This window comes from Aspergillus piperis, assembly GCF_003184755.1.
Source record: "Aspergillus piperis CBS 112811 unplaced genomic scaffold BO85scaffold_20, whole genome shotgun sequence".
Lineage (NCBI taxonomy): Eukaryota > Fungi > Ascomycota > Eurotiomycetes > Eurotiales > Aspergillaceae > Aspergillus > Aspergillus piperis.
Window position 1 is genome coordinate 394,392 of NW_020291610.1, and position 24,437 is coordinate 418,828.

The window sequence follows — 24,437 nt, forward strand, 5'->3', positions numbered from 1 at the left end:
CATCTATAGTATGTGTGTATGTATCATAGTCTGAATGAGTATAAGCGCTGCAAGTGATCGGCAAAGTGACAAGAAGTCACTAACTCCACTAGTTACTTGCATGTCACGAACCACAACCCTTGACAAGCAACAGCAACAGTAACAGCATGTGAAGAAGTCTCAGATTTCGTAACACGATTTCCCGATTACTTGCTCTTCGATTCGGTCTACTTACCTCGGCCTGTGCACATGTCATGGCCGTATCCCCAATCTCCATCTCCATCTCAATCTACTGCTCATGTGCAGTACCACGCCCTCCACGTTTCTCCGCCAGTAGATCCTTCGACACCGCCCATCCTCAGACAACATCTACTTTATTTAACTTTTCGGAGCAGACTATGCTTGTCTACGGGCTGCTATAGCAGCCCGTTAATCCCCACCGGGCTTCCGCTCCGGATGGAGATGGGGCCAAACTGGCAACCCCAGTTGCGCAACGGACAACCGCCGACCCGGAACAAAGGATGCGGATGAGGAGATACGGTGCCTGATTGCATGGCTGGCTTCATCTGCTATCGTGACAGTGCTCTTTGGGTGAATATTGTTGTCTGACTTACCCCGCTTCTTGCTTTTTCCCCCCTGAGGCCCCTGATGGGGAATCGCGGTGGGTAATATGATATGGGTATAAAAGGGAGATCGGAGGTGCAGTTGGATTGAGGCAGTGTGTGTGTGTGCATTGCAGAAGCCCGTTGGTCGCAAGGTTTTGGTCGCCTCGATTGTTTGTATACCGCAAGATGTTCTCTGGACGGTTTGGAGTGCTTTTGACAGCGCTTGCTGCGCTGGGTGCTGCCGCGCCGGCACCGCTTGCTGTGCGGAGTAGGTGTGCCCGATTTGAGATGGTTGGATAGCACTGATGAAGGTGTGAATAGGTGTCTCGACTTCCACGTTGGATGAGTTGCAACTGTTCGCGCAATGGTCTGCCGCAGCTTATTGCTCGAATAATATCGACTCGAAAGACTCCAACTTGACATGCACGGCCAACGCCTGTCCATCAGTCGAGGAGGCCAGTACCACAATGCTGCTGGAGTTCGACCTGTATGTCACTCAGATCGCAGACATAGAGCACAGCTAATTGAACAGGACGAACGACTTTGGAGGCACAGCCGGTTTCCTGGCCGCGGACAACACCAACAAGCGGCTCGTGGTCGCCTTCCGGGGAAGCAGCACGATTGAGAACTGGATTGCTAATCTTGACTTCATCCTGGAAGATAACGACGACCTCTGCACCGGCTGCAAGGTCCATACTGGTTTCTGGAAGGCATGGGAGTCCGCTGCCGACGAACTGACGAGCAAGATCAAGTCTGCGATGAGCACGTATTCGGGCTATACCCTATACTTCACCGGGCACAGTTTGGGCGGCGCATTGGCTACGCTGGGAGCGACAGTTTTGCGAAATGACGGGTATAGCGTTGAGCTGGTGAGTCCTTCACAAAGGTGATGGAGCGACAATCGGGTTCTGACAGTCAATAGTACACCTACGGATGTCCTCGAATCGGAAACTATGCGCTGGCTGAGCATATCACCAGTCAGGGATCTGGGGCCAACTTCCGTGTTACACACTTGAACGACATCGTCCCCCGGGTGCCACCCATGGACTTTGGATTCAGTCAGCCAAGTCCGGAATACTGGATCACCAGTGGCAATGGAGCCAGTGTCACGGCGTCGGATATTGAAGTCATCGAGGGAATCAATTCAACGGCGGGAAATGCAGGCGAAGCAACGGTGAGCGTTCTGGCTCACTTGTGGTACTTTTTCGCGATTTCCGAGTGCCTGCTATAACTAGACCGACTGTCAGATTAGTGGACGGGAGAAGTGTACATAGTAATTAGTATATAATCAGAGCAACCCAGTGGTGGTGATGGTGGTGAAAGAAGAAACACAGTGAGATCTTATTACGTAGCAGATAAAGCACGTGTGGAGGCGCTGTTCCTCCACTTGCAGTTGCGGCCATCAATCATCTTTCCTCTCCTTACTTTCGTCCACCACAACTCCCATCCTGCCAGCTGTCGCATCCCCGGGTTGCAACAACTATCGCCTCCGGGGCCTCCGTGGTTCTCCTATATTATTTCATCCGACGGCCGACGTTTCACCCTCATCCTGCGCCACCGCAAAATCTCCCCGAGTCGGTCAACTCCCTCGAACCGCCGCCCGCATCGACCTCACCGACCCCCGACCGTCTGCGATCGTCCAACCGTGCAGCCATGTTCCCTGCCCCGTCACGCTGATTTGACGCTCAATTGACTTCCGTGACATACATACATACATCCAGCAGCATATGATCACAGTTTCCCCGCTTCGTGCCAGTCCCGCCGCCGCCATTGCCAGCCATGCTATTCTTCCGCGGCGGAGTTAACAGTCCGCGCCGGCGCAACCAAGAAAAAGCAATCTTCTGCACCATTCTCATCATCTACGCTCTATACTTCCTCTTCTTCGCTGGGAGCTCCGATCCCAAACGGTCAGAGACGTCTGCTGAGGATGCGGTGAAGGGAGGCCCGCATCGGGACTCGCGGTCGGGGAAGGCTTCCCCGTCCGCCTCGGCTTCGCGACAGCCCCAGGCCTTGGACAAGGACATGGTGGTGGCTAGTATGAAGGGAGACGATGTCTCATGGCTGTACACATACTTTCCTGAGTGGCACAAAAGCATCTACGTGGCGGACGACAAGAAAGCGCCGTTGACGGTGGCTTTGAATAAGGGGAGGGAATCGATGGTGTATCTGACGTGAGTAGTCTCCTCTGTGTCTTGGCCGGTTCTGGGCGCACCAACTCACTGCTGCAGATATATAATCGATAATTACGACAATCTTCCCGACTCGATTCTTTTCATCCATTCCCAACGATACCAATGGCACAACGACGACCCTTACTACGATGGTGTGCCCGTTCTTCGCAACTTCCAGGTCCCATATCTCCAAAAACAAGGCTACGTGAATCTGCGCTGCGCCTGGGTCCTGGGCTGTCCGGCGGAGATTCATCCCCTCAGTGATACGCATCGCAACGACGTCCACGCAGGCGAGTACTTCAAGACAGGATTCATGGAACTGTTTCCCGGCGCGGAGGTCCCTGAAGAAGTGGGGGTGTCATGCTGCGCGCAATTCGCCGTCACACGCTGGAAGATCCGCGAGCGGCCTAAGAGTGACTATGTGCGGTACCGCAAATGGTTGGCTGAGACGACGCTACCCGATGATCTCAGTGGACGGATCATGGAATACTCATGGCACAGTATGTCCCACACTTATCCCAACGATAAGGGAAATTGACTAACTCCTACAGTGATCTTCGGCAAGGGCCCCGTCTACTGTCCCACGGCAGAAGAATGCTACTGCAAGGTATTCGGACTATGCAATTTGGATTGTCCGACGGAGGGAGACTGCGCTGGCCGCTATGTTCTCCCGCCATACTCTTCTCTTCCCAAGGGATGGCCGTATATCGGCTGGAAGGGTCAGAAGCAGGACCCTAGCAAGGGACTTCCGGAGGCTTGATCTATACCTATCGTCTCACAAGTCTGATGAGATGTTCGAGTTTAACATGTTGCGACTCGGGGTAAACACTGCTCACTGAGGTCAGAACCAGGACTCACTACAAGCATGATAAATGCTGTAATAGGATCAGAGCGGCAGCACATCTAGCAAAACAGGTGGAGCATCAACGTCGCGTATCTCTCTCTCTCTCCCAGTGGAACCAGATCTCACCCTCCTCCACCGCTGCCAGACACAATTTGGCACACTCAGAACAGGCATATGGCATATAACTAACCTACTATGTATTGACATCTTTGATGAGCGAACGCTGTCACTGAAAAAAACTACTGATGTATTATAAACACTACTATTTCCATTCTCATGTGAAGTAATATCTACCTACCAAAATATACTACTCCATCTCTCAGATCTCGGATTTCATCTTACCCTACTTCCTTCATGAAAAGGAACAAGTAACTTCGGATAGGCCCAGCAGAACTGCGCCCAGGACACCTATTATTGCCTCAGGCCCTCAGCCTCCAGTGCAGATGCATCCTCCAACAAGAACATATAAGACATAACATCAGACGAATCGACCTTCAACACTCACAGCAATCGTGTTCGATAAAAAATACTCACTGTCACTTACTATCAAAGTTTCCCTGATAGAAGGCAATGCCCAGTAGAAAGTAGACCAGAAATCGAATGTATGTCTACGACTTACGACCACCACCACCCCAACAAAAGAAAAAGAACTTTTATATAACTACTATCTCGGCTCATGAGTAATAGTGACCTCGACATCTTTCTTAATAATCATCTTCGTGCTCTCCGAACTAGCCACGCTATCCCCATCCGTTCTTCGACTACATCCATCGGACACAGTAGCGTTGAAAATGCCAGCCGATTGCTCCGGCACGAAGGTCGGCTGCGAGCGTCGTGGGTTGTTCAAGCCGTGGCCTGCCTCATCCTGATTATCCATCGACTGCAAGGCGTAGCTCTGTGATTGTTGTTTCGATACATCCCGGGCGTATTTGCCTGACTTAGATCTAGCGCTGCTGGTGCCGAGGGTGACTTCGCCTGCGTTGCCGTAGGTGACGCTGATGGCGCGCATGAAGGGGGCGAGGCAGAAGGAGGTGCATACGATGAGGGAGTAGTTCATGCCCATTTGGGTCCAGACGTAGCTGTCGATGATGTCTAGGGTTGGGTTCGTGGAGTAGGCATAGTTCTTGAGATGGTATAGATGTAGAGAGGTGAATATAATGAGACTAGTGTAGGTAATGGGGTCAGAAGGGTGGTGTTTGTGGGTTATGGGTACTGCTTACGGTAAACGAACGGCGAAAGAAGAGAGGACGATAATTTTTCGAGATGTTGGCATTTGCAGGCTTTTGACTAGGAGGATCGAGAATAGGAAGAGCATGAGCTCAATGATGCTGTCCGTTGCACCGATGTATTCCCATTTTTGGAACTGGTGAGGTGTGGTCAGTGTAACTGTAGGGATATGGGGCAAGAGGATTAATTACCAAACCAGTGCAGTGGTCTATGGGTCTTGCCCATGGTTTGTTCAATTCGCAGTTGACAAGGATGATCAGGACTGAAGAGAGAACCCAACAGATACTCAAGCCAAGTATCGCGTAAAGAATGAAATGGTGAATGCGCTGGGGAGTTAGCCGCGAGAGCATCCCAAGCACACAGCACTTGGACAGGAACGCGGTAATCAAGAACAAAGTATCTGTAGTAGCCATCGTCTGCATGGACATGATTTCTGATTAATTTGTGCCACGGTCCAGATTCTGAACAACGTACCCGCTGAACGTTCACGACCTGATCTGAAGAAAGAAGGCTTATAGATGTCCCGAACCCTTTGGCAGAGTTTGACATGACGAGTGAGGTCTGAATAATGGCGAAAGACTATCCATAACGCTGTAGTTAGTATCAATTTTGAAGTTGTATCACAGGAGACAACGTTGGAACTTACCGTAGCAACAAATAATAGGTAGTCATCTCGTCCAAACCCCGGGCTCAGTATTGTTCTGACATACACACGGATAGCCAAGCAGATCAATGTCATTATCAGGGCCAAAGTCCCAACAACAATGACAATGCCGGCATGGTGACTCTCGTCAGTGACCACAAGGGGCTTCCCAGATGCCGTCATGACCGGGAGCCACCCAGAGGCTCAGCAAGCGACCGTGAGTCGCTTATCGTCCGGTGCCCTTGGGGAAATCAAGAGATCAGGTTAAGATCCCCTAATGCGTGGTCTCCCAAATATAAAGACCGGTAGATAAACTGGCCTGTATGCAGGCTTGAGGTATGTTCCGAAGCGAACGCCATAGTGCCATCTCTTCCGGCTCAAGACTATGGTGGCCTGGTCAGATAGGTTATCAGGGATCTGACTCCAGTGTGCGAGTAATTGAGACCTATCATTGGCCAGAGTGATAGTACAAAAGGCTCAGCTGGAGCTCCTGAAAGGATTTGTGGTCCAGCCTCATATAATGGCCGGTTGAGAGAAACGAACGGTGCCTTTTCATTACGGCTGATATTCGGAATCCAAAGCCCCTGTACTCCGGAGTAGCGTTGCGAGTAGCTAAACCCGACCCTTTACAAAGAAAAGTTAATAACGGAGAAGGAAGCACTTGCAGGGATCATACTACCCTAGAGTTTAGTATGATTGTAACACGCAATCATGTCGCATCCGTCTCAAACCATGGCAGACTAGCTACCCCTTAGCCTGACTAGACTGCCACTATCCGTGCTAGTGTTTATACCGAGTGTTCTTTCGAAGAAGCTGAACATGATTTTATTGTGACCAGCGCAAATGAAAGGTGCTGGCCTCGGGGATATAACAGCTCAAGATCACTAACAAGCTTACTGCCTGGCTTCATAAACGTAGTGCTCATTGGCGTGATACCAAACAGGAGCGGGCATCCTCCGGATCCACAAGGAACGCTCCGGGGAATGTGTCCGCAGCGGCGTTCCCGTTGATCGTCGGGGGACTTGCCCGGATTAGTTAGGGTTCGTGAGAGAAGCGCTGGTAAGCTCCCGGTGTTGTTCCGGTGGGCCGTGGCGGGATCATCTGGCGAACAAGATCCGGCCGGGCCATCGCCGAGATATATGAAATTGAGATTAGAATCCAGATGTAATCAGAACCTGTCATTTGAGTTTTGTAGTATTACCAGCGGTTGAATCAAACCATACGGTAGAAAGAAAACTTTTCGATTTCAACCCCACTGTGGGCAGAAGTCAGGAAGGAATAGCATTCTGGCCATCCTCCATACTACTCGCCAATAAACATAGTTCGGGCTCCATTACGCCAGCGACGAATGCGCAGGCACTTGCGACACTGATGCAGGCGATAGGCCGGTGCGGTGGAGACCGCCAACGTCGACCTGTTACTGCGCCAGGATCATGAAAACGGAAAGAGGTGGCGTGTCCATGCAGCAGCAATAACGACTCCAACCGATGAACGGCCAAATCAGATTTCGCGCTTGACCAGGGCCACGGGCGGCACATAAGTTTTCCGCCCGTACAACGCATAGTAGATGATGGAAAAAATCAACATGCCGCCATACATGAGTGAGCTCCAGTTCATGTTCTCGGGATCCACAGTCGAGTAAAGGGGGAACATAACGAAAACGAACTCCGGGATGAGGAAAGCCAGGGCCCCGAGGTTTACCCAAAGTCCCCATCGGCCTAGTGACCACCGATGTGGGGGTAATGGTTCCCCGCGAATTCTTTTCCATGCGACACAGGAAACAGTGACGATGTAGGAATTCAACAATGCTCCGACAGTGAGGGTAATCAATGCATCCAGGGCGACAGTCGAGCCGATGTTGATGAGTGATAGCAGCATCGTAAGCACGAGGGACACCAGAACAGCGTTGAGGGGGATGTTCCAATTGGGATTGACCTGTTGCCCATCAGTACTGGTATATTAAAGCTGAAACTAATCAAGAGGTGGGAACCCTTACATGACCGAAAAAGCTAGCCAGTGGGACGCCCCCATCACGGGCGAATGACCAAAGTTGACGCGACGCAGTAGCGACCTCAGTAATAACACTGGCAATAAGCGACATGGTCACAATTGCAGTCATTGCGTTTGTAGCTGCGTAGCTCTTGGTGGCGTTGAAAAAGACCTGAATGAAAGGATACCCAGTAGCGGAGTCGAGGACCTCATCCACGTCACCTAAGGTGAAACACAATGTGACCATAACGACAAAGGCCAAGACCCCGTTCAAGGAGCACGCCGCCATGATAGCTTTGGGAAGGGTCGTCGAAGCGTCTCGAACTTCCTCGGCTGCGTACTGTATTAGCATGTCTAAATGATCGAGCCAGAGCCTTTACTCACACATATGAACAGTGCAGTCGTAGCCAATCATGGCAGTAATAGCAGTGATTAGACCAACCATCGTTGCAGTACCATTGCTATTCCAATCACCACCGTTTGTAAATTGGGTGAAAACTGACTTTGCATCCTTGATGGGTGCCAAAACCCACAGGGGTATAATCACAATGAAGAACCCAGCAACGTGGAGGATCAAGATGAAGGCTTCAACGAGAGGGAGCTTCTTGGCGAGGAAGGTGTTGAAGAGAACGGAGAAAAGGGTGATGGCGATTGTAATGAGAGTACCGTGCCACCGCTCAGAAACATAATCTGGGTAATTGAGGATAACTAGTCCTTGGATGATGGTACCTGCCAGAAAAGCAATTGACACAATTGCGCATTCCCAGCCCGTGGCACAGAGCCATCCTAGATGCGACCGGGCTTGTTAGGCTCAGCCATCCTCAGCGGGTAGCTATACATACCAGTGATGTAACTCAAGAACTTCTGGTACTTCCTCGGTGCAAACTCTGATACCCAGTGATACTGGCCACCAGCAGTGGGTGCCCTATGAAGCGATCAGCTGGTCTACAGTTGCATGATGAAGTGCGTGCACTCACATGGAAGCCATCTCCGCCAAACTGGCGAACAGAAGCAACACACCAACCGAAACCACGACAAATCCCCAGATGAAGCCAGCAGTGCCACCATCAACCAGAGGCGAGCTCATCATGCTGTCCCAGTATCAGCATCATAAAAAAGTCCTAGAAAACAGTATGACTTACGTCAACATGACTTCCCATGAAGCAATTAGAGTACATCCAAAGGCGATGATTGAAATGAACCGGAAATTCCTCTGGGAACGCCATTAGAAAAAGTCTTACAACTGAGTATAAAGATAGCGAACCCTGAGAACTTGTTCCTTTCCCAAAGCCTGCATATCCCTTTGGTCGGCCATAGTGCCGATATACTTTTGAGCGACATGACCTTTGGCAAGCCCTTCATCAGCGAATACAGTGGAAATATTATTTCCACCCTTGGTGGTTGTGAGTTCAATATTGTCCGGCATTTCTTCGATGTCCTCTGTCTCTCCTTTGAGGTTTGATTCTTGCAAAGTTTTGGCACGGATTTCAAGACGAGGGACGAGTTATATTTCAATCTAATCACTCGAGGCCCTGCATCATGCATCCGGATTAGCCAACCCACCAATTCCTGACGAGTTCCCAGAAGGGAAACTCTGCCCTTCATCTCAGTCATCGACAGGGGGTAGGGGTGGCCTAGAAGCCATCGAGGCGGGTGAGAAGCTTCAGTAGCCAGATACAGCTGGCTCTAATTCGCCTTGGGTTGGCCGCGATAAGAGGAGCTTCATCAAATCCTGGGTGTTCCACTATCAAGCTTGACCCACCTGGCGTTCTGGAGTTAAGGTGTTGGCGTGGGCCAAGTGGACTAGCGTTAATCTAACGCCCTCGGGGGAGAACCGCGCCATACCATTCCATGTCGCTTGCAGTAGCATTTCGTCCGGGTATAGACTTCTCTCCGACTGTTTCAGCCTTAGTAAGGCTTTTGCGTAAGAAGCCATATCTCGGTGAGGTAAGGCTTGTCCTTTGGAAAGCTTCATTTAAAGATCTGTCGGACCCCAGTCGTTGCTTTGCTGATGGTGTATCTTGTTGTCAGTCGCTTCTCGGGCGCCTGCCACTATAAAGTAACGAGGGACTCTCGTGTATTGTAACAGAGAAATTGGGTCTTCTTTTCTTTCAGCAAAAGTAAAATCTTTAATGGTGTTAGAGAAAAGAGAACACCCTAGAATTGACACTTTCAATGGCGCAGTTGGCCATTACTATGTTGGTCAATGCGTCTAGAACGCATAGTGGCAGTCGTGAATCTACTCAAAGCACCATTGACCAATAGAATCAACAAGACACTCCCTCCACGTGACCGTCAACAAGCATCTCAACTGCCACGAATTACTAATCGCATCGACGTCATCGCTGTCTATTCTCCGCATCACCAACACTTCTATACAGCTTCCAGAATATTTCTCTGCCTCAAACATTATTCTCATCCAAGCGGACCGTATTACTAGAGCAAGGGCAATGGCGGAAACATATCCCATCGGTACGCGCAAAGAATGCGAACGTCTAGTCAAGGACTGGGGCTTCAAGCACGTCTTTACTTGGGCGGACGGAAGGTGAGTTGACAGAAACCATGGTTGTTGTTCTGTGTACCTCTTAGGGTCTTGATCAAGATATTATAATATGCATATATATTATTATAAACCAAGTCCTCGTTGATGCTAATACTGTCCTAGCAACGCTCATTATCCACCACACTCACATGGCGGTGTCACAACACATCTAATCCGCCAAGGGAGCTTGACAATCACTTACCCGGATGATAACGCCAAGTTGCATAATGGGGAAGTGAAAAAAGAGACGTTCGGTGTTGGTGCACGACTGGATGTTCCGGCAGGCAAGTTGCATGAGGTGTGGATTGGAGACAGTGGATGCGAGTACGTTATTGGGGAATAGGCATGAGGCTTGTCCCTTACGGTTCATGATCACTTGAGCGATGTATTGTATTATGAATTTGCTCTATCGTCTAATCTATAGACTTCAGGGTATCCCGCGGGGCGTCCACCATTTTTCCATGTATGCAGTTTGTCATCTAATTTTTCAGTTATATAATATAATCAATCATTAATCGTGCTCATCTAGTGAGTAAATCGGAAATCGAGTCTGCAAGGCGATCAATTAGACGGATTATCAGGCAATCTTGCCGAAGGGAGACTCACCGCTTGTTTCCAAGATCCTTATTAGCTTCCAGATATTCCTCCCTCTCTTCGCTGGACATGGCATTCCAACGAGCAGCGTTGTACCTAGCCAGCACAGTTAGCATTGTAGTCGTTATTATCGGAGAATTGGTGAGCCATACTTGTTGCGCCAGATGTAATAAAACTTGGCCCCAATGAATAAAGCCATGCTGAACACAGAGATGGCAATCAGAACCTTATTACCCACACGGTAGTAAGGCTTATCTTTGTCTTGGTAGATCTGCATGGGGGTTAGTAGTGAAAAATGATGCGGGGTAGTATCTCACTGACCTGACTAGCAATGATACTAGAGGCCTGAACCATCATGTTGTATACCGCGCTCGCAACAGTGCGTGTACGGACCGAGCCCGCGTTTCTGGAAGTCATGGCCACGATGATTGCGTGTACGTAAGGGGCTCCAATCAAGAGAGCATTGATGATCCACCGCGCCCATGCACTGGCTCCATCTGGCAGGACTTCAAGCGCGATGAGCAAGACCAAACACCAAAATTCAGAGACGACGCCGAGAAGTAGACGCTGGTTGAAGCGTTCTGAAATCCATGTCCAGAACAGTAGGTTGATAATGAAGATGACATATGCGGGGATGGTCAGGAGGTTCGTTTCAAAGGTGCCGAATCCAAGCGACTTCAACTCCAGGGTAATGTAGTTGGTAGCAGGTGTGTTGGGAATCATCCAGGTCAGACCAAGCAGATAGATGGGCCACATGTCGTAGTCGCACAGAGCATGCCAAAGCATCTTCGGTGTGACCGCCTGACGGTTGTGCATGCTTCCCTTACTGGGATCGTCACGAAGTACACGGTTGACAAGGATCTTCTCCTCGCGCTCGTTGAACCAACCGTCTTTACCGCGGAGACCGCCCTTAGTCTGGGTGGGAGATGCAGGCATCCAGAACGCGGCGATGATCCCGATGGTTCCTGTAATAAGACCCTCAAAAGCGAACAAATAGCGCCATCCTCCAGTATAACCGCCAGAGCCGTGGATGTGGAGGAAGCCGAACGCCAGAAAAGCGCCGACGATCGATGTAGCTTCGTAAGAAACCCAGAAGTAACTCAACCGTTGCGGCAGCTCTTTGGACTTGTAGAAGAAGGACAAGAAGAGGATAGTGTCGGCAATACTAGAAAATGTTAGGAAGATTATTCCCAGGTGGTAAGGTGTAGGAAGACTTACAATCCTCCCTCCAGGAGGCCGAGAAGCGCTCTGCAGGCGAAGTATCCGGCCCTGTTCTTGAGAAAGGCCTGGAATGCGGCGACGAAACTCCAGGCGATCATTTGAATGGGAATCCAGCGGTCTGGACCGACCTTCTTAGACAGTAACTGCGAGGGAAGCTCGGCAAAGAGGAAAGTGAGGTAGAAAATTGTCTGTCCGTTATTGTAATCGTTGGTGGTCATTCCGAGGTCCCCCAGCATGCTGTCCGAGTTTGCTTGCACAATGTTGCCTCTGTCAAGCTGAAGTGCGAAAAATGTAACGCATGCGAAAGTACAAACCCGGATGTCAATCTGTTGCGATCAGCTATGGTTTAGCAGATAGGCTTGGATGATATGGTAGTTACCTTCTTGATTAGTGCCTTTTCTTCCTCTTCCGTCCATTCGAAGTATGGATCCCAGCGATGCGCGCTCTCATACTCGGGAATCGGCTTGTAAAACCTAGGGTCTTCCGTCGTATCGAAGGCGCAGTCAGTCACCTTTGCGACTCTGTGTTCCGAGTCCGTAAGTGAGGATGACGATGCCGATGATGTCGAGACATCAGGGTTCTTCTTGGTGTCCTCATTTGCGGAGGCCGTGTCCGCGGGGACTTCCTTGACACCGTCTGTGGTCATCTCGCCTGTATAGCAAGCTGGTGAGAGGCAGAATAACAGTGAAGGACCAGCTTCGGGTGGTTGAGTTCAAGAAATAATCAGCGACCTCAGGGGACATCGGGCCTTTTTGACGTGTCCATCAGCGATAAACAGGCGTCGAACTCCATCACGCAATTTTTTGTTAAAGTGTCAGCACGATGTACTAGTTGTTAGTACGAGAGCTGTGGGTAGCTATACGTAGCCAACCGTCGCATGAGTGGGTAAGGTTCAGGCAACCTAGAACGTTGAGCGCATCGATGTGCGACATGAAATGGTTGGCGGAATGGGGCCAACGTCAACTACGGCCGAGAAGTGCCTAAAGACTGATCTTCCATGATTCAAGGGCCGCAGAATCTGATATGGCTTTACTTGCCGAAGTGCTTGTTAGTGCGGGAGACTTGACCGATCTTGCGCAAAAGTCCCGGCAGGGGATGAAATCACGCAAGGGGAGCATAACTGACGTTATGAGGAACAAGTAAGGTTAAGCGGACAAGTACCGGGCCTGAGATTAGCGGCTGCTCCAGATCTCCGCAGCTGATGGCAGAGGATCCAATAATAGCAGAGAGATTGTATCAAGTTCGCCAGACCTGCGATGTCACCATCGCATTGGCTTATGATGATATGCTAGGGGCTTGACATCGCAACATTGTATTTATTGCTGATTGGGAAGGATAAGCCGCTTATGGTGGGGGAATCTGATACGAATGGATGGTCTCCAAAGGTTCATGGTGAGCATTCAAAATGTGGTAGATGCGGACTTTGATGCGATTCATCGCGATAAGACAACAGTACCAGTAACACCTCACCATATGCGCAGTAAACTCCCTAAAGAATATTTTTAAGATAATTCTGACCCAGATCAGAAGGCAATAAAACCTCGGAGACAAAGCCTTAGGTGGGGTATGAGTCTGGATTGCACGTCGCCTTGCCGGCGAGCTTAATTAGGGCGAGTTGCGCGAAGCAACAGCACTATCACGCCATGCTTGGCCCGCATTTGCTAGCAGCAACCACCTCCTCTTCTCTTCCTCCCATGCACTACATAGACTGCATTAAATGCAGCACGCCCTCGACGCGAAGCGTACAGGAACCTATGTTGGATTTAAATGGACTTTAATGATTATGTCCGCAGGATCTCCAAAAATAGTCAAGGACATCTTTCCAGCCATTCATAGATCTGGTTGGCTGCAGCCATGGCTCGGTTCGAGTGAAACGATGATTGATAACCACAGCACTGATGTCTTAACTTTCTGGCATTATCATTGCACCATTGACATGCCCGATCGGCGAGTCATGCTGGCTTACACAACCTTCCCGTGGCTCGCGTAACTCCTTGTCCAAGTTCCCAGCATATCCGACTGCAGTATCTCCGTGATACCTGACAGCCGGAAAATGGCGTCAATCCATACCCCGCAGGGATTGCGTGACAAAAGACGGATATTCGGAATGAGAGCAGAATATATATGGTTGCTGTTCTCTCTGCAGGATGCTTTCTAGATATCACCACAAAAACAGCATAGCTGTCATAGTTGCACCTGTAGACATCCAACATGGCCCCATCTCTGGTTGAAGAAACCCCTCTGTCGCTTCGATCGGCACCTAAGACTACGCTTAAGACCGATGCTGGCTTTAATAAGGAGAACGTGATTGGCTACGGAGAGGCTTACAAGCATGAGAACGAGCTGAAGGGAACTGAGAAGCAGCCACCAGCTTCTTTCCCCAACTATCTTCCTGTTTGGGACAACGAAACAGAGAGGTAACTTGCACTATCGATAGATCTATTCCCATCACACTGACAACCATAGATACCCTCCCCTTCAGCCCTTCGAGCACTACGACCACGGAAAGGATGCCGACCCGACCTTCCCTGACCTCCTACCCAAGGACAAAGCCGAAGTAGACCACATTACACCGACCATTGGCACCGAAGTCCGCGGCGTCCAGCTGAGCCAACTGACCAAGGAAGGAAAAGACCAGCTGGCTTTGTACGTAGCTCAGCGAAAGGTCGTTGGTACGATCCCCGTCTCCAAGACGAGAAGACTTCCCATTAACAAACCATATTAGCATTCCGCGACCAAGACTTCGCACACATGCCCATCGAGAAAGCCCTAGAGTTCGGCGGCTACTTCGGCAGACATCACATCCACCAGACCTCTGGAGCACCCAAGGGCTTCCCGGAGATTCATCTCGTGCACAGAGGTGCCGATGACAGAAGCGGAGCTGAATTCCTATCCCAACGCACCAACACCATCACCTGGCACTCGGACGTCACCTTCGAGAAGCAGCCCCCTGGCACGACCTTCCTGTACATCCTGGACGGGCCATCAAGCGGTGGTGACACTCTCTTCGCCGACATGGCACAGGCATACAGACGTCTCTCGCCTGAGTTCCGTAAGAGACTTCACGGGCTGAAGGCAGTTCACTCCGGCATTGAGCAGGTCAACAACAGTCTGAACAAGGGAGGTATTGCTCGACGGGATCCGATTACTTCTGAACACCCAATTGTCAGGACTCACCCGGTATGCACAACCCCGAAACTGTTCCAAATCTTCAATCTAATAGTATCATCCAGGTGACCGGAGAAAAAGCCCTCTTCGTCAACCCTCAATGTAAGTACCAGTATCATCTCCCCCCTACTCTATGATACTAACAAGCACAGTCACCCGCTACATCGTCGGCTACAAGAAGGAAGAGTCCGACTACCTTCTCAAGTTCCTGTACGACCACATTGCTCTCTCCCAGGATCTCCAGACGCGGGTGAGATGGCGTCCTGGAACTGTGGTCGTTTGGGACGTAAGTCTAACCTCCTCCCTTACTCGACAACACTAAAGACTAACGAGTATAGAACCGCGTTGTTACCCACTCTGCCCTCTTCGACTGGGAAGACGGCCAGAGACGACACCATGCGAGAATCACTCCGCAGGCGGAAGCGCCATATGAGACGCCGTTTGAGGGTTAGCCGCACGGTCTCGACAGTTTCTACTAATGAAGTGCACGATAGCAGCGGGACTGGCCTAGATATGAATTACAGTACAGAGCATGAATTAAGCAGATTATCAACTGTGTGCAGCCGTCAGGACATTTCCACACTAGGAATATTTATAGCAGCGCTTGGTAACACCAAGAGAAGCTTGAACCCACCGCTTCACCACCCAGCAATAAGAACCTCATCACGAATCAACACCCAATTCACCTCCCAAACCCCTCTCACCTCCCAGAGAAAGAAGCAGACTTCGTAGAACCCCCAACACCACTAGCACCAGACGCAGACGTAGATACCGTATCCCCAGGCGGATAAATCCTAATAGCCGGCGCCCTACCAGCCCCAGGCACAGGCCCCATCCCCGGCCCAGTTCCAGTCCCTTGGGGTCTAGCCATCACATCCTCAACATGCACCGCCTCAGACCGTGCATGCATTCCATGGCTAATGACCCCTTCAGAACGGTTATCCGCGGTAGACCGGGTATCGTTATTGTGAGCAGTAGTATCTGCTGATTGAGTTGAAAGTGACGGCGGAGCATGTTCGAGATGTTCCCAAGTGACGGTGTTGTTTTCGTCGGAGGTGGTGGAGGGGGAACGAGGATGCGATTGGGATCGAGGTTGAGATTGAGGTTGGGGCGTTATTGAGGGCATTGTTTGCTGTGTCTGTGGGTAGACGGCAGGTTTTGATATGGTGAGCTCTAGTGGTGGTGGGGGGAGTGTGGATTGATAGTGGTAGGTTTGAAGGGCGTTGAGTTGAGTGTGTATCTATGAACGCAGTATTCGGTCAGTATAACGTACAACACAAACAGGAAACCTATCTAGATAGGATTGTCTTACCCGCAAGTACACTAATCACTAGTCATCAGAAGTGAGTTCAGAATCTCTTTCAACTCTTACTCCCGTAGAATCCTAGCCAAGTAGTCCCTCTCCCTTCATTCACTACCCCCAACCCAAACAGGAAGGAACAAACACCACACCAACAAATCCATGATTTACTACTACCTCCTCTCAAACCTCCACAACAACCCCACCCTCCACTCCCGAAACACCCTCGCCGAAGCCGGCAACATGCCATTCCTCTCCTCCAACACGCCCACCAACTCCCGATACGCTTCCTCCCCAGGAAGTCTCACCTCCTCAATAGCCAACGACTGACTTCCCTTGCCCACCTCGGGGTGCAACACCTCCTCGACATTATCGATATGCTGGTAGAATACCTTCATGGCGAGTTGTGCCGCCGTGCTGTGCGATGCGCTGGTCGTGGAGTATCGGAGGGAGGGGTTGAAGGGCCATATCTATATCTTTTATATTAGCTTATGTGAGTTTGGGGTAGTGGGTACGGGGAAGAAGGGGGTATGGTCTCACGAGTAGTCCTTCTTTAGCTCCACAGTGGATGACGAATCGGCGGTAGCTTTCGCGTTCGATGAGTTCGAGGAGTTGTGCGGTGAGAATTGTTTCCGGGGGGTGGGATTCCCAGGACTCCTCTGGATGGTTGTGTTGGGAGGATGAGGTTGAAGGGGTGTTGGCGGACAGGCTGGTTTTGAAGAGTCGGTAGCCGTTGGCGATGGGGTCGGGGAGGCCGAGTTGGGTGGTGCAGGATTTGCAGGTTAGGATTGTTGGTTCTGGCTCTGATGCTGGCTGGGTTGGTGTTGAGTCTTTGGATAGGACCTATGAGGAGGGCATTAGCCTGTGGAAGATGTAGGTATGTGGTATAAGGTATAACACGCTTGATTCTATCTACATGCATTATCTTGAGCCTACGCTTACTGGTATAGACGATAGATGTACCTCTGCATAATCGCGTCGACTCCATCACTCTGGACCAAGACAACGGAGAAACAGCGAGGCGCAGTCCTGATCACAGCACCAGAGCACCCAAGCTACACTGACCCATGCTGAGACGACCACGGGATGAAATCCATCTGCGAGAGAGGATATCTATCCCGCAGCACCCCAGCACCAGCCACTGCACTTGTTCATGCCGGGCCATACAGACCGACCAAGACTCTGTAGTTATAGGGCAATTGTATCGAAGGCCTCATCATTGACTGAAAAGGTCTCCTTCTTGTTGCCCATATCCCACCCTTTCTTACAAAGCCATGCTCCCAAACAATTTAACCCAGAAACACATAACATAAGATCCCTTACCTTTAATTCCTCAACACCGAGACAATCCACCCCCTTCACCAAAAAGCTCGTCACATCCACCAACACCGTCCCCTCCACCGCAACAAGCTGATTGCCAGCCCCATACCCCTTCACCACGGCATTAGGATCCTCTCCACCTTTGTTTTTCTCCTCCTCCGGCGGATCCGGCTTATGACAATGCCAGAAATCCATCATCTCGGCCCAATTCCCGCTCGGAAGGTCTTTCCACACTTTCCCCTCATTAAGGATAGGGCTATGGCACTTGACGCACCGCAGGCGTGTATGCGCGGACATGTCCGTCGCTGTCCAGGGAATGAACCCGTCATTCAGGGTTGAATCGTCCTTATGCAGGGACGTGTCATTGTCGTCTACTTGCATGCGGAAGGAGTATTCACTTTCGCTTTGTGTGGAGGGCGGCTGTTGTTGGAGGATGCGTCGGGAGGATTCACTGACGCGCGCGGGGAGTTTGATTGTTTCGGAAATTGAGGAGGGGCCATCTTGGTTGGTGGTGGAGGGGACTGTTACGGTGACTGCGCGTCGTGAGTCCGAGAGGCTGATTTGCAGGTCAGAGCGCGGGGTGTTTGGGGGAACTGAGATGTAGAGGATTAGTTGGCGGATGTTGGGGAGGAGTTCGGCGTGTAGGTAGAGGGATGGAGTTTGGTTAGGTTGTGGTTCATCTTGTGGTGATTGTGACATTGTAGTTTGTGTCCCTGTTACTGTATTTAGTAATGAGTTAGTCTAGCGAGCACTACTTTTCTCTGTGTTGGATATTGTGCTTTTCGAGAACAATTGGATGGAAGACAAAGAGGACCGCGGAGGTGGAGATGCAAAGGAGACAAACCGAACGCGCGCTCACGTGAGTGCTTGTCTATGATTCATGCCTTAGGCAGAGAGAACTATATGTGTAAGACTCCAAGACGACCAGGTTATGGATGGCTACTCTCCACCCGTTCCTGAGGATTACAATGCTTCACCTTATTACAGTGACTCAATCCAAAGTAATTTTGGGAATGCCTTCCTGGTTCAAGGCGGAGAGTCATATCGCTTGGTCAAAATGTATGTTCTCCCAAGTAGCCAGTGATGACTATTTGATTCCTACCCTAATAGCAGTTACCAGAGGTGGATTAGACCCCGAAGGATGTTGATAGGAAAGTGGTTCGTAGCGCCTGTGAATATAACATAGATGGGAAGGGTAATCTAGATAGACATTCCTGGTCCACGGGTTTGCGGCATCGCAGCCTAAGCTGTACACCTCTCGCCCTACTCAATCATAGGTCGACGGTCTACAACTTCAATTACATTCTACGAGTACAATGTTCCAATTGACGAGAGCTTAGTGAACTTGTGCCTTCCTATGGGACAAGACCACGTGGCATAGAGAGATGCTTATATCTTTGATGTACATTCCTGCATAACTAGCGAAAGTTGACCCAATCATAACAATCTAGTAATGTTCCTCGTCTCCATACTCTCAATAGCTTTCTGTGAATCTCAAACAAGTAGGTCATCCGTCAACTGAAGACTTTTGTCGTGAACGGAAAGGACCCAATTCCCGGAAAATAGATCGAACCACGTGGAGTTTGCCCGTATCCTTGAGATTCGCTTGTTGCTTCCTAGTACTTTTCTGATTCCCTTTATGGAATTTCCCTTTTCTCTTTTTTAGCGGTCTACCCTCAATCACTTTTTGTAGGCAGGCGTATTGAGCCGGAGAGAACAGTTCTTGCAGCACCATGTTCGCCGTCTTACCACCCGCAAATGAGACATCGGGATCGGCCCCATATTTTAGAAGCATCAGAACAGCTGGGTAGTGATTGTTCATGTCCTTCTTAGAAATCATACTTTTTTCTTTCCACCGGTTCAAACACCATAAATAGGCTTCCCAGGGGGAGCTAACTGCTGGGGTATTAGGGTCAGCGCCATTTCGTAGAAGTAGCTCGAGCATCGCGGTATCCGGGGCTTCAACGCTGTCGGACTCATAGTCGTCTGCACGATATAGTACTTTCCACAGGAGTTTGTCACTATTCTCCAGCAGCAGATTCGGGTGCTTCTTTAGTGTATGCTCAGTGTAGCGAGCAAGACCTGCTAGGACCGATCGCCCTAGTATTGCTATTTCCCCGTTCCACTGCTGATGATATACAGGAACCCCTAAACCTAGGACGATACCAACGCCATCGTTTAGATTTCCGCCCACTTTATGGGAAGAGAGATCTTGATCCTCAATATAGAGCTGGAAAAACTTTGCCAATTCGTCTAGGAGAGCGAATTGTGAGCATTCGCAGGCTGTATCGCCGTCTAACCTTGCAATATGATGGAAGAAGATTTTGACGAACTGCCCAAGAATGTATGAGTAACTGGGATGTAATGAATCGGGCGCTGAGATCTTGATCAAGGCTAGAATGAATTTGCAGATGTCGAGGTCGAGGTTAAAATCCTGTGGCAGCCAAGTACGGAGCAAATCTTGCATCCCCGACGTCCAGAGGAAGTCTCGCACGGTTCTGTGAAGGAAATCTACGTGAAAGTGGAAGATAGACCTAGGCGATTGCAATCTGATAGTTTTGGTGTCTGTGGGATATTGTATTTCGAGGAGCCCTTTGCAGTACGCGTTCAGTCGAGTCCGCGTGATCTTCATCTGTGTGCTTAACGTCTCCTTGTCCAGCTGTTTGACTTTCATATTAAGCGCATAGTCAGGCTCTCCGCGGTCTAGAAACCAGTAGCACATCAGAGGAAGAATATCATAGGTTTTCAGGGTAATAATAAGGGCTCGAGCCATTTGCGGGCGGTACCGTTCCTCGACGGTCATAAGGGTTTTCTGGAAGTACTCATCCAGACTCTGGGGAAATTCGAGTAGTCGTTCTTGTAGATGGGAGATTGTGTCAGCGTTTGTGAGGCCATCTAGAAGCGAGTTCACCACCAGAATTACCCAGAGGAAGACACCCTGTGCTGCGTCGACAATTGATTTTACAAAATTGGGACAGTTATCGTCAGATACTTGAAGCTCTCGAAAGCGTTCGTGTTTCCCAAGTCTATCTTCAACGTAGATTCGGATATCCTCCTGGGTTAGGTGATGAATGTACAATTTCCACGGGTTGTCTTTACCAAAACTGTATTCGAATTCGTTCCAAGGACGACTAGAAACACAGGCTTTGATATTGGGTGAAGACTGAAGATATTCGACTAGTTGAATAATATCCGCCGGCCGGCCCTCATACTCGTCTAGTCCGTCTATGAAGAAGCAGAATCGGATTTTGTAAGTTGCCAGTGCTGTGGTGACTTTGTCAAATGCTTCGAGTAGCTCTGCGTTGCTGAAGGGTGTCTCGGCCAAGCCCGTAACGCTGGAAATCGACCGGCTCCATTGGTCGGGAAAAGCGGATCGTATCAATTCTGGACATTGACGTAGAATCTGGTAGAGAATTGACCGGAGTAGGCCGGTCTGTGACTTTTGCAGGGAGTTCTTGGCAGCGCTCCAGAAGTAGAAACTTGCTAGGACAAGTTTGTTGCCTCCAGACCATGTGTTCAGGTGTTCTTGAGTTTGCTCATGTCCTGCCAGGAATTTCATGAGGGTCGATTTTCCAGAGCCCGGCTTTCCCGAGATCCAATATAGCCCGTTATCATGTCGAAGCCAATCCACGAAGTTCACAGGTGGGAGTGTTCTATCCAGTTCCGTGTCTTGCTCGAAGATCCAGGCAAATGTTCTTGCATGTTCTTTTGGAATGGCTTGATACCGATAGTCGATCAGCCGGAAGACAAGGCTGTTCAACAGGAGCTGCTCAGTTGAGTACACTTTCCCTTTCTGTGAGCCAGCGTACAACGCCGACCAGGCTCGCGTCTTCTGGCCCTCCTGCCGGACATCACTGATGATCTCGTGTAGGGCGGATGTGATCTGATTTCTCAGCGTTTCCAGCTCCTTGGTCCGATTCACATCGAGGCGCTCATTCTCCTCGACAAGACGTTCTATCTTGTAGTCGATCTCTCGCTGTTGGTGGGTGATCAAATGATCGTAAAGCTGTGCTTGAATTCGGTTCAATCTCTGCTGGAGATCATCGATGTCGCTCTGCTTCCATACCGATTTGAGGGCTTGGTGGATGCTAGCCCATCCACGCCGGTCGCTCTTGACCTTCACCGAGTTGAGGAGCGCGATAAGCTCATCAGATACACTGATGCACTGTGAACTCAGGCTCTCGAGTATCTTATCTTTCTTCGTGCATCGAGTTTCCTCAGCCAATCGACGAATATTTGTGGCGAGTTCTTCTAGCTCTAGGTTTTCTGTGGTAGCCCCTGAAGCGGACCGATAGAGTTCCTCGCATCGTGAAATCACCTGGGTTGTAAAATCGACGAAGGAGATGATATTGCTTGCTAGGCCTACTGCAGTGAGCGGATCCATCGTCCGTATTCAAAACGACATTGACGATGTCTGGAGGGGAACATATCTCCGCAAGAAATGATTTTTCAAGTTGCAATCCCATCGGTTCACAACAGTAGAATAATGCCCTCTTCTGTCATTCTCAGCCGCGTTTGCAGCTAGCATCTCATTCGATCAGCTGCTTTCTGTTGGCGAATAGGTCATGGATTGGGCACCCGTGCATCGGCTGACGCTGTTCTATTGGCGTTCCAGTCAAGGCCGCGGATCTGCCAACTGCACGGAAGAAGGCTGGGGGCTGAGCTCTTGCTGGGGATGGCATCGACTTACGCCGCTCGGGGCTTGCGCCACATATATTGCTGTAGCTCCTCAAGTAAACTAGACATTTTTCTCCCAAGCCTCACTGCCCCCCGTGGGTGGCCACTGGAAACTTTTCCACCCGCAGACAAAGTCGTCCCAGAATGTGAAGGACAGCAAAAATAGGAGACTTACCATAGATAAAGAAGGGTGGTATACACTTGCGCAATTCTGCTGGCCATACCGGTTTGTAGGAGGGACCGCCACCCTGAGGGTGATTGTAGCACATCCTGTTGGGTGCTAGAGCAGAAGTACCAAAAGATGCGAAACAGATGGGATGAAAAGTCACCTTTTTCAATTCGAAAGTGGTCGTGTAGCTAGTCCTGTTTACTCCGTAGCAGGCTTAAGACGGCACTCGTATGTTTAGCAGTTCCTTCCTATTATAACAGTTTCCTTTCCCATATCAACTAACATATACCGTTTCTATCCTTCGGTATTACTTGAATACTCAATGAGCCTACAGCGGCCACCTATGGAATAATTGGATCCAACTAGTCCATACAAAAAGAGAGAAAGAAGAATTCATTACTCTGCACAAACCTATTAAGCATCACTTTTCGCGTACATAAAAAGAGCAGAGATATCAGATACACCACCAACAAACCACTCTCCGTATCCCACATCCATTAAATCAAGCTCAAACAAACCCACCCCAACCATTAAACTCCTCGCCGAACCTCACCGCGGCCTTGAGATAAAACTCATCCGCATCACCCCAAGTAGCCGCACACTCCTTATAAGCGCGCAGGGCCTTCACATAATGCGCATCAGTTGAATGCTCACTCTTCACAGCCCTCTTAGCAGTCCAGTTCCAATCACGACCACCAAGATCATACTTGCGGATCCGGTCGAGGTCGATCTTCGGACGCAGCTGAGCAACGTAAACGCACAGCGTCATGAGCCACCACTGTCTGACCAGGGAGAGCTGGAACTGGGGAGGGATAAGGGGTAGTAAGACGCGGACAGCGTGGCTGGTAGTGAGGATGTGGACGAAGAAGAAGTCGTATTGCTCGCTGGTGCGGTCTGAGTGCGTGCCGGTCAGGATAGCGACGGCGACTTCCTGGCTCTCGCGGAACTGGGCGATAGGGTCTTGGATTTTCCAGGCGTTCCAGTGGTTGAGGAGGGCGGCTTCGCGGTCGCGGAAGACGATGTCCATGTTGTTGCCGCCGGGGGTGCCGAAGAGGCCGTTGAATTGTTTGTCGAGACGGACTTTGTCGAGGATGTCGAAGAGGGAGGTTGACTGGTAGGATGATTCGGCTTGAGCGTAGGATGGATCATCCAGGTATTTGTGAATCGCACTGTAGCAGGTTGAGGTCAGGGCTAGGGCTTCCATGGCTACTTCGCGGCTGGCGAATTCGAAGGCATAAGCCAGGTGGATTAGGGGGTGGCCGACTGCGGTAGATGGTTAGTGAGGTGTTTTGAGGGGCTTTGCTTGCACAACGTACGATCAGCGATGATAGAGTTGAAGATGGGCTCTTTTCCGGAGAAAAGGTACTCGTTGACGACCTGCTTCCAGTCGTAGGACTGGCGGACAAGTTCATCTTCAAAGAAGTCCACAAAGGCACGTTGATACCTATTCAGCGCATATTAGCGAGTGGTCGTCAGAAAAGAGTGTAGAATCAGCCCTACTCTCTGCAACCCAGAAAATCTCTCCAGTCAAAGTCACTGATTTCCCCAGGAGCATCAGTCCAAGGTTCCAGGTGCGTAGACTCGGCCTCATATACACGGTGCAGATCATCTGCATCAGCACCTTGCATGAACGATGAGCTCAGAATCTGTGCATGTTAGCAGCATTCAAACCAGTCGATAGCGGTCAACTTACGTGCGGAGCATGATTATGAAACTTTCGATCATTGTACAATATGGCATGGTTGGCATGGTTCAATTTCAGCAGATGTTTTAGCGCGCGTGCGGGCTTCTCATGGGCCGTATCAATTTCCTGGGTCTTCACGGGAGGCAGCGCGAATAACACACGATCCCCGAATATTCTGCTGATCTGAGGTAGAAAGGAAAACATATTTACTCCAGTTGAGAGGGAAACAGAGACTAAAGACAGCTTAATCGCTATCTAGCACGGGAAACCCGATCTGTTGACGAGCCGTTGGAGCGGCTGGTCT

The 24,437-nt window shown here is 50.1% G+C and overlaps 10 protein-coding genes across 10 annotated transcripts; 4 read left to right on the forward strand and 6 right to left on the reverse strand.

Moving 5' to 3' along the window:
- Positions 1 to 770: 770 nt before the first annotated feature.
- BO85DRAFT_491448 (lipase family protein) lies at positions 771 to 2,261 on the forward strand (the record flags this gene model as incomplete). The annotated part of the gene is made up of 5 exons (XM_025663717.1): positions 771 to 852; positions 906 to 1,071; positions 1,117 to 1,453; positions 1,507 to 1,758; positions 2,040 to 2,261. 5 exons carry the CDS (start codon positions 771 to 773, stop codon positions 2,259 to 2,261), a joined length of 1,059 nt encoding a protein of 352 aa, XP_025512115.1.
- On the forward strand, positions 1,995 to 3,928 carry BO85DRAFT_523037 (DUF3431 domain-containing protein). The gene is made up of 3 exons (XM_025665311.1): positions 1,995 to 2,755; positions 2,813 to 3,255; positions 3,307 to 3,928. The coding sequence occupies exons 1-3, from the start codon at positions 2,364 to 2,366 to the stop codon at positions 3,513 to 3,515; spliced, it is 1,044 nt and encodes a 347-aa protein (XP_025512116.1). The 5' UTR covers positions 1,995 to 2,363; the 3' UTR covers positions 3,516 to 3,928.
- A 244-nt stretch (positions 3,929 to 4,172) lies between these two features.
- Positions 4,173 to 6,069, reverse strand: BO85DRAFT_140897 (uncharacterized protein). The gene is made up of 5 exons (XM_025654073.1): positions 5,473 to 6,069; positions 5,301 to 5,405; positions 5,018 to 5,242; positions 4,820 to 4,962; positions 4,173 to 4,762 (listed from the first exon to the last, which is right to left on the reverse strand). The coding sequence occupies exons 1-5, from the start codon at positions 5,650 to 5,652 to the stop codon at positions 4,264 to 4,266; spliced, it is 1,152 nt and encodes a 383-aa protein (XP_025512117.1). The 5' UTR covers positions 5,653 to 6,069; the 3' UTR covers positions 4,173 to 4,263.
- A 900-nt stretch (positions 6,070 to 6,969) lies between these two features.
- On the reverse strand, positions 6,970 to 8,884 carry BO85DRAFT_491451 (amino acid transporter; the record flags this gene model as incomplete). Its single annotated transcript, XM_025663718.1, has 7 exons — positions 6,970 to 7,404; positions 7,466 to 7,791; positions 7,843 to 8,244; positions 8,301 to 8,383; positions 8,436 to 8,549; positions 8,601 to 8,671; positions 8,723 to 8,884. The coding sequence occupies 7 exons, from the start codon at positions 8,882 to 8,884 to the stop codon at positions 6,970 to 6,972; spliced, it is 1,593 nt and encodes a 530-aa protein (XP_025512118.1).
- Positions 8,885 to 9,812: 928 nt separating this feature from the next.
- On the forward strand, positions 9,813 to 10,520 carry BO85DRAFT_452568 (uncharacterized protein). The gene is made up of 2 exons (XM_025660850.1): positions 9,813 to 10,003; positions 10,124 to 10,520. The coding sequence occupies exons 1-2, from the start codon at positions 9,909 to 9,911 to the stop codon at positions 10,341 to 10,343; spliced, it is 315 nt and encodes a 104-aa protein (XP_025512119.1). The 5' UTR covers positions 9,813 to 9,908; the 3' UTR covers positions 10,344 to 10,520.
- BO85DRAFT_502924 (putative transporter) lies at positions 10,267 to 12,461 on the reverse strand (the record flags this gene model as incomplete). Its single annotated transcript, XM_025664220.1, has 6 exons — positions 10,267 to 10,550; positions 10,607 to 10,690; positions 10,747 to 10,865; positions 10,916 to 11,759; positions 11,813 to 12,141; positions 12,195 to 12,461. 6 exons carry the CDS (start codon positions 12,459 to 12,461, stop codon positions 10,526 to 10,528), a joined length of 1,668 nt encoding a protein of 555 aa, XP_025512120.1. The 3' UTR covers positions 10,267 to 10,525.
- Positions 12,462 to 13,968: 1,507 nt separating this feature from the next.
- BO85DRAFT_523042 (TauD/TfdA dioxygenase family protein) lies at positions 13,969 to 15,615 on the forward strand. The gene is made up of 6 exons (XM_025665312.1): positions 13,969 to 14,232; positions 14,282 to 14,487; positions 14,541 to 14,995; positions 15,049 to 15,085; positions 15,136 to 15,269; positions 15,322 to 15,615. Exons 1-6 carry the CDS (start codon positions 14,027 to 14,029, stop codon positions 15,433 to 15,435), a joined length of 1,152 nt encoding a protein of 383 aa, XP_025512121.1. The 5' UTR covers positions 13,969 to 14,026; the 3' UTR covers positions 15,436 to 15,615.
- Positions 15,616 to 16,456: 841 nt separating this feature from the next.
- Positions 16,457 to 18,302, reverse strand: BO85DRAFT_379789 (HECT-type E3 ubiquitin transferase; the record flags this gene model as incomplete). The annotated part of the gene is made up of 3 exons (XM_025656355.1): positions 16,457 to 16,753; positions 16,824 to 17,096; positions 17,622 to 18,302. 3 exons carry the CDS (start codon positions 18,300 to 18,302, stop codon positions 16,457 to 16,459), a joined length of 1,251 nt encoding a protein of 416 aa, XP_025512122.1.
- A 628-nt stretch (positions 18,303 to 18,930) lies between these two features.
- Positions 18,931 to 22,071, reverse strand: BO85DRAFT_428055 (uncharacterized protein). The gene has a single exon (XM_025658191.1). It carries the CDS (start codon positions 21,985 to 21,987, stop codon positions 19,111 to 19,113), a length of 2,877 nt encoding a protein of 958 aa, XP_025512123.1. The 5' UTR covers positions 21,988 to 22,071; the 3' UTR covers positions 18,931 to 19,110.
- Positions 22,072 to 22,957: 886 nt separating this feature from the next.
- Positions 22,958 to 24,337, reverse strand: BO85DRAFT_462400 (questin oxidase family protein; the record flags this gene model as incomplete). The annotated part of the gene is made up of 4 exons (XM_025661846.1): positions 22,958 to 23,712; positions 23,766 to 23,893; positions 23,950 to 24,095; positions 24,143 to 24,337. 4 exons carry the CDS (start codon positions 24,335 to 24,337, stop codon positions 22,958 to 22,960), a joined length of 1,224 nt encoding a protein of 407 aa, XP_025512124.1.
- Positions 24,338 to 24,437: the final 100 nt, after the last annotated feature.

Coding starts and splice junctions, on each gene's coding strand:
- BO85DRAFT_523037 (XM_025665311.1), top strand. CDS start 2,364: ATGCTATTCTTCCGCGGCGGAGTTAACAGTCCGCGCCGGCGCAACCAA. Junction 2,756..2,812: donor GAATCGATGGTGTATCTGAC/GTGAGTAGTCTC, acceptor TCACTGCTGCAG/ATATATAATCGATAATTACG. Junction 3,256..3,306: donor CATGGAATACTCATGGCACA/GTATGTCCCACA, acceptor TAACTCCTACAG/TGATCTTCGGCAAGGGCCCC.
- BO85DRAFT_140897 (XM_025654073.1), bottom strand. CDS start 5,652: ATGACGGCATCTGGGAAGCCCCTTGTGGTCACTGACGAGAGTCACCAT. Junction 5,243..5,300: donor AGGTCGTGAACGTTCAGCGG/GTACGTTGTTCA, acceptor ATGTCCATGCAG/ACGATGGCTACTACAGATAC. Junction 4,763..4,819: donor TCTTTCGCCGTTCGTTTACC/GTAAGCAGTACC, acceptor TACCTACACTAG/TCTCATTATATTCACCTCTC.
- BO85DRAFT_452568 (XM_025660850.1), top strand. CDS start 9,909: ATGGCGGAAACATATCCCATCGGTACGCGCAAAGAATGCGAACGTCTA. Junction 10,004..10,123: donor TTTACTTGGGCGGACGGAAG/GTGAGTTGACAG, acceptor ATACTGTCCTAG/CAACGCTCATTATCCACCAC.
- BO85DRAFT_523042 (XM_025665312.1), top strand. CDS start 14,027: ATGGCCCCATCTCTGGTTGAAGAAACCCCTCTGTCGCTTCGATCGGCA. Junction 15,086..15,135: donor CCTCTTCGTCAACCCTCAAT/GTAAGTACCAGT, acceptor TAACAAGCACAG/TCACCCGCTACATCGTCGGC. Junction 15,270..15,321: donor GAACTGTGGTCGTTTGGGAC/GTAAGTCTAACC, acceptor TAACGAGTATAG/AACCGCGTTGTTACCCACTC.
- BO85DRAFT_428055 (XM_025658191.1), bottom strand. CDS start 21,987: ATGGATCCGCTCACTGCAGTAGGCCTAGCAAGCAATATCATCTCCTTC.